The sequence below is a fragment of the Vipera ursinii genome (genome assembly GCF_947247035.1).
Source record: "Vipera ursinii genome assembly, chromosome: 1".
NCBI lineage: Eukaryota > Metazoa > Chordata > Lepidosauria > Squamata > Viperidae > Vipera > Vipera ursinii.
The window spans coordinates 308,706,980-308,721,369 of record NC_139512.1 but is presented as its reverse complement, the minus strand read 5'-3'; the positions used below and the strand labels follow the sequence as shown (position 1 = coordinate 308,721,369).

Genomic DNA, 14,390 nt, shown 5'->3' with positions numbered 1-14,390 from the left:
AACAGGACGTATCCTGCTGCCTGCAGTTCTTACAGAACTGGAATGGGAGGAGAATCAATTTGTGTGTCTCTCTATGTGTGTCTGTTTCTTTCATTTTTACAAGCCAGAGACAACATTTCTACAATTTAAAATTGAATTAAAAAATCTATGCAACAAGTGACCTCAATTGGCAATTCCAAAATATGAAAATATTTCATTAAAATTGTCTGCATCCTGCTCACAAGCAATCTACAATTAAATCAAATAAGCAAAACATCCAAGCAAAAACAACAAACAAACCTACAGCAATGTAATCAGGGCCATCTTTATTGTAAATGAACAGAAGTAATCCACTGAATTGATCTGTTTTAAACATAAAGGAGATCTCAAAATCCATGCCACCATGAAAAATATTTGAATGGAGTTCTAGGAAACCTTAAGGAGAAAGGCAAGAATATTATACTATAGGTGCTATAAGTGAAAATTAAATTTAATATGAATCATGCATAGAATTACATATAATATCAGTCTAAGGAATGCAGGTCTACGTTTTCAACCATATACATGTAAGATATATATAAATCTGTAATTCATTCCATGTACAGTATATTAGTAATGCACACATATTAGCAACATACATGAAAACATATCCATTCTTTTCAACTGATACCCTCCTAAAAAAAGGGGGGGAAATAGACAGTGGATGACAGGCAGATTTTTTTTATATATTCATTTGCATCCATCCCTCTGTTTTTACAAGCCAGTTGTGCTTTGGCTGATTTTGATATGATTTTTCCCTTTTTATGAATTTTATATTTTTTAAATTACGTTGGATTTTTCAGTTTTCATTGAATTTAACTTAATACATGCTCAAAAATAACAGAACCAAAAGGTAAGTAATAATAACATAATAACAAAGTTGTAAGGGACCTTAGAGGTCTTCTAGTCCAACCCCTTACTCAAGCAGGGAACCCTATAACATTTCAGACAAATGGTTGTCCAATCTCTTCTTAAAAACCTCCAATGTTGGAGCAATAATATTTTGTCTAAAACAGAAAGAAAAACAGATATTTTTTTCTAACAATTTTACCATATGATTATACCTTTCCCAAGAAAATGTGCTCCATCTTCAAGGCTAGTAGGACAACCTTCCCAACTGTGATAAGCATTTCTTTGCTCTAATGCTTTTTCCCATTTTAAAGGTTCCCAGACTTCATATGGATGATGCATCTTTTGCAAAAAGATATCACGGAGACACCCCACAAATCCTTTTGTGACTATTTTAGTTGGGCCTGATTAATGAATAAATAAACAAATTGCAAAGTTATTAGAATTTCAAAATGAAGAGAATCTTTTCAAACTGATATCCTTCCTTGCTTTCGCAGGGCAGTTCCCAGAATCAACAGAAACACTTACCTGTTTGTAACAGTTACTTGGATATGATCCTTAAACAAAATATTGTTGCAGCAGCAAAACAAAAAAAATGTTGTGAAGGATTTGAATAGAACAACTATTGGGAGGGGCAGTTGGGAACATCCTATTGAATTTAAAACATGCTATTTTACACTTTACATTTATATGGTGATTATTTCTTAGCTACTGTGCTGTCAAGCTATTCTTTGTAGTACAGTAGTATGCTTCTCTATCAAGCAGGTAAGCCAACATTCACAAATCTCAGCAAGCAGTACTGAAGAAATCAGGCTTTGTAAAAGAAATAAATACCTTCCAAGATACTAAAAGAATAATAGTTGCAGAAAATCAACTTCTGCATATTTAGTGAAATGGATAAAGACGTCTGCATGTAAAGAAGTGGTGGAGAAAGAACAGGCCATGCTTAGCTGCACACAAGAAAACATGTCATTGTTAATTCTTAGAATGAATTCTAAGATTCATCTAGTATAGCCTTCTCACCTATGTTTTTTCTTTCAATTATAAAGTCTTGTGGAAGTCCTCCAACAAAAATGCCTGTATTTTCTCCTATAATGGTACTACCACTTGTAGCTGATGAGGAACCTAAAAAAATAATAGCTGTGTTTAAGTGTGAACCAGAATATGTTGAATCAAAACTCGCTGTTTTAGTTTTATAGATAAAACAAATTATAAGACCAAAAAGCCGGATCTCAGAAAAGTGTGCTAGCCTGGTAGAAAGCATACAAAATTATAACAGAGAAAATAATCATAAGATAAACATTCACAGAATAGCTTAGAAATAATGGGTAGAAGAAACTCTTGAGAAAATTAAATTGATCATAATGAGATCATTACCTGAGAATTGCCCATCTATAATGATTGTTCCAAAGGCTTGATTTCTTATTGCACTTATATGATGCCAGTTGTTATCACTATATTGCCTTCCACCATCATTTACTGGAGTTACAGCAATAGCAGAACCCTACAATAATTAGAACTATTATTATTTTGATTTAGGCATTACACTACTCCAGAATGACTCTGAGTAGCTCATAATAGAACCAACAAAATAAAATATAAGAAAAGAAACAATATTTTTGTTCATTGGAATTTAAGAATCTTTAAAAAGAATATTAAAACGCACACATACAAAATAGTGAATTTGGCCAACAATATAAAAAATATTTACAAATACAGTTCATAATTCACCCTAGCCCTGAATTTGGGAGAGTAGTGGGAGGCACATGGATCTCAGGAGAACCGTATTCCAGTAGGCAGATACTATAACAGAGAAGTCCCAAAGGTGCTTTTTCAGGAGGCAACTGGACTTTCTTGTTTTTGTTTGAAGATGCTTTGCTTCTCATCCAAGAAGTTTCTTCAGCTCTGATTCATCTTGGATGAGAAGCAAAATGTCTTCAAAGAAAAACAAAGTCCACTTTCCTCCTGAAAAGGTACCTTTGGGACAACCATGACCTGGATGACTGAGAATCTCCATAGACATGTAACAGAAGAGGTATGCTTCCAGGGTCCCAAAAGATGTATAATTGAAGGAATGTGGTTCACTCAATATGGTGGCTCGTATTGGCTGGAAAGACACCATAGGAGACAAACAGTCCCTGAGATAAGCAGGTCCAATGCTACGTAGGATTTAAAGGTTATAATCAGCATCTAGAAGCAAACTAGCAGTCAATGCAGCTTGAGGAGTAGTCATGACACATGGGCATATGGAGGCATGCCCACCAGTGTCCTTGCCACTGCATTCTGGACCAGCTGAAATTTCCACATGAAGCTGGTAAAGCATGAATGACTGGCCTCCCAATCCAGGAGAGAGTGCAAGTTGTATACCATATGAGGTTGTGCAAATGCCTTCCAAGCCACAGCTAGCATCTGCTCATCAGGCCAGAACTGTGATCCAACTGTGATCCACATTTTAAAAAGTAATTAAAGTATTCAGTTTCCATTTATTTATGTCCCACCTTTCTTTCAGGACTTCAAGGCAGGTTATATGGGAATCTCCCACCATTTTATCTTTACATTAGCAATCCTCTAAAGTGGGTTGGAATCAAAAGAGTAACAGATCTAAAGTTGATGGAACTGGTTATGAAGATGAACTTTTTTTTTCAGCCTCACAGTTGTCTGCAGTGTTCATACTTCCAGTTGGTTTTCTGTCAAAATGCTTCCCAGGTCTGATTTTGTTTTAATTTTGCAGACTAGAATATATGAATGTAGGAAGTGAAAGAATGTCTTAGTTCCATATCCAAAGGCACAAAAGATCAATATAATTTAACACTATTTTTTAAAAAAAACATTCCACAGATTATTTATGAATAATTCTTTATGGCATTGGGGCTACTAACTTGAAAAGGAGCATTCTCTTCAAAAGACATGTAGTAGCTAGGTTTGAATAAATAAATGATAGCAATTTTAGAATAATGATAGTTTTTTTAAAAAAGGTATAGATCAAAAGTGAGCATATAACATTTGAAAATGATTATTAATTTGTATATAAGAATTTCATATTAAATTTCTATCCAATCTCACTTTTCTTTTTTGGCATTAAATAAATGTTTCTAAGCATATCCATAATCATAAGCTTTTACACAAACATTTTGATCTAATGAGCTTTATATGATAAATTATATATAAACACACACACACATTTTAAACTTGGCAAAGGTATGAAGAAACAGATGCAAATATAAAAATATCCCTTAGAAAAGGAAAGAGAACGAATACATGATTTATAATCAGAAATATACTGGTTAAATTTTGAGTGCCTTAAGCCACTTTAAATGATACAGAAACATTCTTAAAGTTTGTCATTTAAAATGAATGGCAATTAATTTAAATTCACATTATTTATATTTTTTGCAGAAAATAATTTATCCAGCAATTAAAAATGGACAACAGTTATCACAGTTTCAATAGCTGAGAAATGTTCAAAATATATTTAACATCTTTAACACAGCATATAACTACAGCTATCACATATCCTCAAATTTGTGCTTAAAGTTTGCTGTTATTTTTCTTTATTGTAGGGATATTCCAGAAATACATTAATCTAAAATTCTAGAAGTACAAAAATAATTATAAAGCATCTCTAATATAATTAATTGGAGTGCAGGTGTCACCTGTGTGTTTTTCATGATGTTTCTATCATCTAAAGCCTTAGTTCATAGTATGCTCAAAACTTTCTGATAGTGCCCATAAGCATTAATTCTGTGAAATTCAGTGCATTAGTGAGAAACTTCACAACTGCCGTAGCAGAGTTTAAGTTGATTCATCAGATGTTTTAAAACATGATGCTATCTTGGTAAGCATATATTATATATAGAAAAGTTATCCATGATAATGCATTTTACGACTAGGCTCATTTTCTATTCATACACTATTTTTATTATCTTCCACCCTATTTCAACATTTTAATATTTTACAAACACACATTTCATTATCATAGTTTAATAATTAAAACCAGAACTGGTGTCATGCCCAATTAATGTGCCCTGGTAGCATGCCCATTAGTTTTTCCATTAGTGAATTCAACAATACTAATGGGATTACTAGCATGGGATGCTAATTGGGCATGACATAAGAAACTGGCTTACTTCTTAGCATACCCTTGCTAATGATGAAATTAATGAGCATTTTATTAAATGCTGTCTCATCAAAGTATACTTAGTTAGCGTTAAAATTGTTACAAACGATGTTGCATGCCAAAGATCAGGTGTCTACAAAAGTGATTCTTTATATATTTTGGCAACAGTCTGGAGTATTTATATGTTATTTATCTAAAATCACACGTGTAAGTTCCCAATTTCAAATTATATAATCACATATGCCAAACACAGTTTAAATATGGGAGCATCGTCTGTAGTTTTGCTCTGTATTCCTTCCAGTGTTTCTGTTGCATGTGAAAAGCTGAATTTGTCTACAGTCTGCAATCTTTTTTTTTTTTTTTTGCCCAAGATGGCGACGGCCGCAACTTAAGCTTCGGGCGCTCTTCGAGGGCCCCAAAGGAATTTGCTCCGGGAAGCCCTAGGTATGTTGAGGCGATTCTGGTGGTGGGGGAGCTAAAAACAGCTGCTACGTGCTGTCTTCGGTGGCACTGAGCCCCCCCCCCTTTGAACTAGCGGCGTTTTAACATCTGCCGTCTGCCGATCTGCCGGCCTCACGATGGCGCCGAGCGCAGCTATACTGTGAATCCTGGATGTCTGCCTTGCTTCTTTTCATCTGCTGCTGGCTGAGCTGATTTCATGCTGTTGCTGGCCGAGGCGACTTTGGGATTGGGGGTTTTTCAAAACAGCTGCTCGGCGCTGCTTTTCGTAGCGCTGAGCCCCCCCCCTCCGGAATAGCGGCTTGTTGATTCAATCGAGCGGTGCTGAGAACTGAGAACTGCCTGCCAAACTGCTGAGCTCTATTATGGCGCTGAGCGCTGCTTCACTGTGAAACTCGGGACGTCTGCCTGTTTTTTATCTGCTTGCGGATTGAGGCGACTTTAGGGATTGGGGGATCTTTGAAACGGCTCCTGGACGCTACTTTTCATGACGCTGAGCCTCCCCCCCCCGAGCTAGCGGCCTGTTGATCTGAATGAGCAGCGCTGACAATCTCTGCTGACCTGTTGAGCTCTGTTATGGCGTCAATCACCTCTACAGCGCCGTGCAGCCCGGGACGCCTCACCTGCCTTCTTTCCTCTGCCTGTTCGCCGTGGATACCCTCTGCTTGTCGGAGGGGCAGCGGCGACGACCCCACCGGATGGAGATCCTTTTTACGACCACCTGCTGACCGACACCGTTCTTTGGTGGCGAGGAGCCTCCTTCTTCTCCCGGATGGTGGTTGCAGATTGTGGGCCTGGTCATCGGCCCCGGCGGACATGTTAGTGAATTCCAGGACCCAACATGACTGCTGGGATCACTTTCCGCCGTTGAAGGATGGCTTGGACTGGTGGATGGACATTGGGGAGAGAATGTTTTGTTCTCCCCCCCCCAGAATAGCGGTGCGGGCTGGCGCTGTGAGGATTGACAGAGGCCTGGCCTGCCTGTTCCTTACTTCTTTTGTTGACAGACAGGCATTACGGCTAGCTCCATACCTGATGGGTACTAAGATCCCCCTATGGATAATCCAGTGTGGACGGGACCGAACCGTGGTGGGAGGACGGTTCTGGACTGGTCAGCGACCACCTCACTGGTGTGGGAGACCAGTTGGGGTGGGCCTGGCTTAGGACTCCCCTTTTCTCTCTCTGTTCCAGTTAGACTCCTCAGCCGGAGTGAGAGGACGGCTGAGGTTGTCCCTTGGAACTCCATCTCGGGTGAGAGCTGAGATGGCTTTGCAGATTGAGAGATATGCCCACTGGACCTGTTCTTTTTCCATCTTCGTACCATCAATGAACAATCCTTTGGCTATATTTTCAACATCAGCCCCAAGAGACTAATTGAGTGCTATATGATCCATCGTTACTCCGAAGCGGACTTGTATGCCCTTAGGGCGGTTCCTGCCTCATGGGCGCGACCTGTTGCCTGTTTTCATACTCCCCTTAATGACGGGCCCAAGCCTTGGGACTCCGAGAGGTGGTTGGGCTTGGATAGGGGCCTCGAGTTAAGACGCGCTAAGAGGCCCCTGATCAGATTTTTAGCCGGTTATTTTAGGAGGTTAGGGAGGGGGAGGGAGGGGGGGATGGGGAGGGAACTTGTAACCGGCACTCAGTCTGGTCCTGTTAGAGGTCCTGGTGGGACGGGGTTGGGGGAGGTGGCTGCTGGCGCTGGGAATGTGGGGGTGGGGTATCGAATCCCCACGGCGATAGGGTATGGCAGCAGGTGTTTGCGAGGAGGTTCATATCAACATCTGGGATCTCGCCCCCGCTATCTTCGAGCGGTGGCGCGCTCCGACCCTCCGGTTAGCACCCTCTTACCCGGGGATGAGGGTGATCAGGCCCCTGAGCTCAGGCTGGTCTATTTTAACGCTAGATCCGTAGTTAATAAAGCTCCCCTCATCCGTGATCGGATCGAGGAGGAATGTGCGGATCTAGCGTGCATCACGGAAACTTGGCTGGGCTCAGAGGGAGGGGTGCCTCTCACCGAGTTATGCCCGCCGGGTTTCCGGGTGCTGCACCAGCCACGGGCTCAGGGCAGGGGTGGTGGGGTGGCAGTGGTTATTCGGGAGACATTGTGTCCTCGGGAGGCCACCATTGTCCAGATGGCCGGGAGTGAGACCCTCCTCTTGAGGTGTGGTCCTCGGGTTCAGTTGGGCTTGTTGCTTACATACCTGGCGCCCAGCTGTGTGGCAACAGCCCTGCCCGAGCTGCTCGACACCCTCTCAGGGCTGGCGGTGGAGTTCCCCAGGCTCATAGTCCTGGGTGACTTCAACCTGCCATCACTGGGAGGGTCGTCGGAGTTAGCTCGGGAGTTCATGGCTTCCATGACAGCCATGGGCCTGACCCAGGTTATTGAGGGCCCGACTCATGAGGGGGGTCACACTCTTGACCTGGTGTTTCTGTCTGGACAGTGGTTGGATGATCTGGGAGGGGGTTCTCCGTCCATCACCCCTCTGTCATGGTCAGACCACTACCTCCTGAGGCTAGTTTTCCGTCATGCCATCCCCCGCCGCTGGGCGGCGGAGCCGACCAGGTGGTTCCGCCCCAGGCGCCTAATGGACCCAGATCGGTTCCAGAGGGCGCTTGGGCCTATACCTATCACCCTTACCCACAGCCCAGTCGATGCCCTGGTGGAGGCCTGGGAAACGGCAGCCACCAGGGCACTCGACTGCGTTGTACCCATGCGACCTCTGACCCGACGCAGATCCCGTTGGGCCCCATGGTTCTCTGTGGAGCTCCGGGAGATGAAGCGGCGAAGACGAGGTCTAGAGAGCGGTTGGAGATCCAGCCGATCCGAATCCGACCGATTGCAGTTAAGAACCTTTATAAGGTCTTATCTTGCGGCGATAAGGACGGCGAGGTCTAACTACTTTGCCGCCCTTATCGCGTCCGCAGATAATCGCCCGGCCGCCCTGTTTAGGGTGACTCGCTCCCTCCTTAACCAGGAGGTGAGAGAGGATCCCTTGCAGGGACGAGCCGAGGAGTTTAGTCATCATCTGGCGGACAAAATCGCTCGGATCCGGACCGGCTTGGACTCTGACTGGGCAGAGTCTAATGTGGAGGAATCAGGCGGTCTTGAGCACGTTATCTGGAATGAGTTCGACCCTGTTTCCCCTGATGATGTGGACAGGATCATGGGGAGACTGAGCACCACCACCTGTTTGTTGGATCCGTGCCCCTCCTGGCTAGCTTATGCGGCTCGGGAGGGAACACGAGGCTGGTTCCATGCAGTAATAACTGCTTCCTTGAAGGAGGGTGTCTTTCCTGCTGCCTTGAAGGAGGCAGTGGTGAGACCCCTTCTCAAGAAGCCTGCTTTGGACCCGGCTGTTTTAAACAACTACCGTCCAGTCTCCAACCTTCGCTTTCTGGCGAAGGTTGTTGAGAGTGTGGTGGCGCATCAGCTCCCTCTGTTCCTGGAGGAAACTGATTATCTGGACCCGTACCAATCGGGCTTCAGGCCCGGACACAGCACGGAGACGGCATTGGTCGCGCTGGTGAATGATCTCTGGAGGGCTAGGGACAGGGGTTGCTCCTCTGTCCTGGTCCTATTAGATCTCTCAGCGGCGTTCGATACCATCGACCATGGTATCTTACTGCGGCGTCTCAGGGGGCTGGGAGTGGGAGGCACCGTTTTACGGTGGTTCTCCTCCTACCTCCAGGGCCGCTCGCAGTCGGTGTTGACAGGAGGGCAGAGATCCGCCCCGAGGTCTCTCATTTGTGGAGTCCCTCAGGGGTCGGTTCTCTCGCCTCTCCTGTTCAACATCTATATGAAGCCGCTGGGCGAGATCATTCGTGGTTTTGGGGTGGGGTATCATCAGTACGCTGATGATACCCAACTTTTTCTTTCCACCCCGAACCAACCCAGTGATGCCCTCTCCGTGATGTCCCGATGCCTGGAGGCGGTTCAGGTCTGGATGGGGAGAAACAGGCTTCGTCTCAATCCCGCCAAGACTGAGTGGCTGTGCATATCGGCATCTCGGGTTAACCAAGTTATTCCATCCTTAATGATGGGGGGTGAGGTGTTACCCCCCGTCGATAGGGCTCGCAACTTGGGCGTCCTCCTGGATTCACGGCTCAATTTTGAAGACCATATAGGAGCCGTGACCAGGGGGGCTTTTGCCCAGGTTCGCCTGGTGCGCCAGTTGCGTCCCTATCTGGACCGAGACGCCCTACGCACAGTTACTCATGCACTTGTGACCTCCCGTTTGGACTACTGTAACGCTCTCTACATGGGGCTGCCCTTGAAGACCACTCGGAGGCTTCAACTGGTGCAGAATGCGGCCGCGCGAGTTGTAATGGGGGTTTCCCGATACTCCCATGTAACACCTCTACTCCGTGAGCTGCATTGGCTTCCGGTTGCCCTCCGGGTGAAATTCAAGGTGCTGGTTATCACCTATAAAGCCCTACATGGCCTGGGTCCGGGATATCTGAGGGAACACCTGCTGCCGGCATCAAATGCCCTTCGCCCAGTGCGCTCCCACAGGGAGGGTCTGCTCAGGGTCCCGCCGGTAAGAGACTGCCGGCGGGTGACACCCAGGGATAGGGCCTTCTCGGTGGGAGCGCCTGCCCTCTGGAACCAGCTGCCGGTGGAGCTGAGAACTGCCCCCGACCTTCGATCATTCCGCCGGGGCCTGAAGACCTGGCTCTTCGAGCTCTCGGGCCCAGACTGAGGAGGAATTTTTAATTTGGGGTTCTCTTTAACTGACTACAGGGTTAATTTAATATTTTTTAATTTGGTTCTTAATTTTTGTATTCTGGATTTTTAATTCCCTGTAAACCGCCCTGAGTCCTCAGGGAATAGGGCGGTATATAAATATAACTAAATAAATAAATAAATAAATAAATCCATTTACAATCATCCTTAATATAAATTGCTTTGAAGTAAAAGGCATTCACCCATAAACCCATTTAAGTATCTTAAGCAAGATGCTGCACAAATTAACAAGACTGGACATCGCACAAATTATAGCTATATGTTGATCAGTTTTGGAGAAATCTCTAGCTTTCTCTTGTCTAGACACAGTGGAAAGCAAGTTGCACTTAATCATATGTAGTACTAAGAATGGGAATATTTTTAAATCTACATTTTTAATTGAATTTATTGTATTTGTACTTGCCCAAGTAATATATGGATTAGAATAAAGTTATTTTTCAACTTTTTCATGTATTCCTGAATTTTGTAATGTACTTTGTGACCAAGATACAATCCAGATACCATGGAATGCATGCTCTATCTATTTATCTTGCCTGCAAAAATTACAGACATAGTATATTGAAGAAAATTATACATGAACATGAATGCATGTCTTATATACACTATTTAAACTTACAAAATGCCAAGCAAATTAAATAAGACTTTATTTCAAAATACAAACTACATAACTCAGGTGTCAGATCGATTCAGTTGGATTTCAGAGCATACATGGACAACTTCAAAATGACATGAGAGCCATTTTTAGATTTTAATCAGCCTCTGGAACAAACTCTAATGGGGGGGTGTCTTGATGGGATTGTCCCAGAACATCTTAACCTGTACACTGATCCTGAATTACAGAGAAACCTCAGTAAATGAAGTAGTAGAAGAAATACTTGAAGTGATGTTGGCAGACGAGGAATACTAGACACATGTTTGCATTGTTTTTGATAAACTGAGTTGGCAAAATCCTATCCGTATGCTAAGCAGTGCACATTCCATCACAATAGGCAGGTCCTTGGAGACTAATAAAGAGGATAGGGGAATATAGGGTGTATCTGGGCATTATTAATGGCATAGTTGTTACTTGGATTTTTATTATAATGCTATTGATACAACTATAGTTATAAAATCACACATACACACACAGAGAGAGAATTTATTGTAACTATTTTCATAAGCCACTTAGATTTGCTATGTGGCTAAAATGACATAACAGCACCTGAAATAAATAAGTAAGTAACAATTGATAGACTGTACATTAAGAGATGAGTGTCAATTGAAAGAACAGGAAGAAATACCCTTATATAAGAAATCCCTGTAATTTCAAATTGAAAAAAATATCAATTAATAATAAAGTTTTGAAACCTGCATTTAATTCCCTGGAAAAATATGTCTATTTTCCAAACCCTTTTCTTTGAAATAAGCAATAAAAACTTCCTGCTACTACAAGTAGGAAGGAGAATGAATAGGAGAATTAATTTTTGTTCCAGCTACCTTTTTCAAAATGGGATACTCTGTTATTAACTGGGTTATTTTTACAATCAATATCATAATTACTAGCCAATGGAATGCTCTCATTTTCCTTGTTTTTTATCTATAAAAATATTTTATTGTATAGCTTTAATATAAAAGTTTATAAAGGCCAGATAATTGCAATTTTGAAATTTCATTCAATTTCCACTTAACTGATTATCTGATTGATTACAATGTACAAATTTTTCAGTTTTTCTCTCCTTGTTAGGGATGAATATGTCACCTGAAGCCACTGATCTAGTTAGTCATTCTAAGACTCTGCAGTAATATGATCCTCATGCATGATAAATGAATTTATGTGAGAACCCGCCCATAAATAAAACTAATGATTTAATTAGTGTAGGTTTGAAAAAATATATTAGTTTGAAAAAAATAAATTTTAATTTGTACATCACAGAGTTTTTAAACTTTATGATACATCAGTTGCCTACTGTCTGTTGCTCAGGCAAAATGAAATGTAAAACCCCTAGCAAGTTCTGATGATGCTCCTAATTTGTCTGTCCAAATCTGATCAGATTTTCAAAAAAAAATGTGACCCACAATTAAGTTGCTCATGACTTTTCAGGGGTCTGGACCGATAGTTTAAGAATCTTTACATTAAACTCTTATGAGAAAAAGGGAAAGAGCAAGTATACATACATACATACACACACACACACACACACACACACACACACACACACACACACACACACATACTCTACTGTATAATTAAAAATAGCCATGCAACTTTCACTATTTTACCTGTGGATCAAAGAGAAAGTAAGGACGGCCTTTTCTTAACTGAAGGGCAATGAATTCTTCTTGATTACCAGGTGACATAGAGAGAAAAAGTAGACCGTCAAGTTCTGCAGTTTTAAAGCTTATTTTAATACCTAGTTAGAAATAAAAAAAGCACATGTTTACTTCTCACTAATTGACACATTCATGGCATATAAATGAACATGACAAAAAACATTCGGAGAGATGGCATTGACTTTACACATATTTGATCCTGTGTGAGAAGAAAATCCAATAACTATTTCTAATCTCTATCTGGATAAAACAAAATAGATTCATAGGTTTTGGAACTGACTGCCTTCTGGAGCCATAGATGCTCCATCATTGGAAATTTTCAAGTTTTCAGTTGAGCCGCCATTTTTCTGGGATAGTCTGGGGATTCCAGCTCTTGCTGGGAATTTGGACTAGAAGATGTCGAAGATCTTCCAACCTTATAATTCTGGTCACTGTAAACAGGGACCACAATTGCTATTGTCAATTCTATATACAGCCAAGTGAAATAATATTATATATACTGCTCAAAAAATAAAGGGAACAGAAAATAAGACATCCTACTATTAAATACAGTACATTGTGTTGTTTAAGTGTTATATGTATATATATATATATATATATATATATATATATATATATATATATATATATATATATATGTGTGTGTGTGTGTGTGTGTGTGTGTGTGTGTGTGTGTGTGTGTGTGTGTGTGTGAAATGCTTGTTAACTATTTTTAGATTACCTTGCTAGGCCCCATATATGTGTCTGTGTGTGTCTGTGTGTGTCTGTGTCTGTGTCTCTGTGTGTCTCTGTGTGTCTCTGTGTGTCTGTGTGTGTCTGTGTGTCTCTGTGTCTGTGTGTGTCTGTGTCTGTGTCTCTCTGTGTGTCTGTGTCTGTGTCTCTGTGTGTGTCTCTGTGTCTGTGTGTGTCTGTGTGTGTTTGTGTTTGTGTGTGTGTATCATCATCTCAGAAGGTTTCTCATGGAAAATCTGGGATGGGGGAATAAAATGATTTTTAAAATCCTTTAAATTGCAACATATGGATATTAAACTGGCATAATTATTTTAGAACCAAATATTAAAATTATTTGCCACATTCTGCATAGTTCCTGATATAAGTAAGTACTTCTGATTGAGAATGTGTTTTACTTCTTATACAGTGATATTCATGTCCTTGTTGCTCCCTTTTAGTACACTGATAATAGTATAGTGTAATTTATTGGGTTCTACCCAGCTGTATCAAATGAATCAACTTTTTCATATTCATTTTTTCCTTCCTTTGTCAGGCAGAAAATAATAAGTAATGAAAGCTTCTCGGGTAGACAGATTCTATTATGAAAAATTGAAGAATCATAACTACAACACATATTCATATTACAATAATGCTACTAATTACTTCACACCATAAGCAGTATCCTTTGACTCACATACTTTAATCTTTCCACAGGTTGACACCCATACAGTCACAATATATTCACAAATATTAAGACATTCACTTGAGATAATGAACATCCATCATGCTATTAAAATAGCTGTTCAGAGCTATGTGACAATTGACTTTAAATAAACTTGGCAGAGAATATAATCAAAAGCTCTTTTATGTTTCAGTTGTCTTATAGAGGGCTTGGGATAACAGAAAGGAGACTGATGAGAAGAAATTACAAAAAAAAATCTATGCTTACTTAATTTTTGATTATTATATTTCATTCCTATGAACTTATTTTTCTATTAAATCATCAAGATTCACTAGATTCAGCACAATCCAAAGAGGCTAATTTAAAATAGATTTTCATTTTCCCAGGATTGACTGGCTTTTTTTTTCTTTTACACAATACTAATAATCAGAGTGAACCTTGGGTATGGTCTTACAATGATTGCTCAACTGCAGAATATGGATGTCGTTCTTGGGTGT

At 41.2% G+C, this 14,390-nt stretch overlaps 1 protein-coding gene across 1 annotated transcript in view; it reads right to left on the bottom strand.

Moving 5' to 3' along the window:
• USH2A (usherin) overlaps positions 1 to 14,390 on the bottom strand; it is a gene marked incomplete at both ends in the record, with an annotated part of 509,528 nt that overhangs the window by 334,045 nt on the left and 161,093 nt on the right. Inside the window, 5 exons of the mRNA XM_083377756.1 lie at positions 284 to 414; positions 1,083 to 1,271; positions 1,891 to 1,992; positions 2,245 to 2,371; positions 12,450 to 12,580. Of these exons, the coding sequence (XP_083233882.1) occupies positions 284 to 414; positions 1,083 to 1,271; positions 1,891 to 1,992; positions 2,245 to 2,371; positions 12,450 to 12,580 (680 nt within the window). The remainder of the gene's footprint in view (positions 1 to 283; positions 415 to 1,082; positions 1,272 to 1,890; positions 1,993 to 2,244; positions 2,372 to 12,449; positions 12,581 to 14,390) is intronic.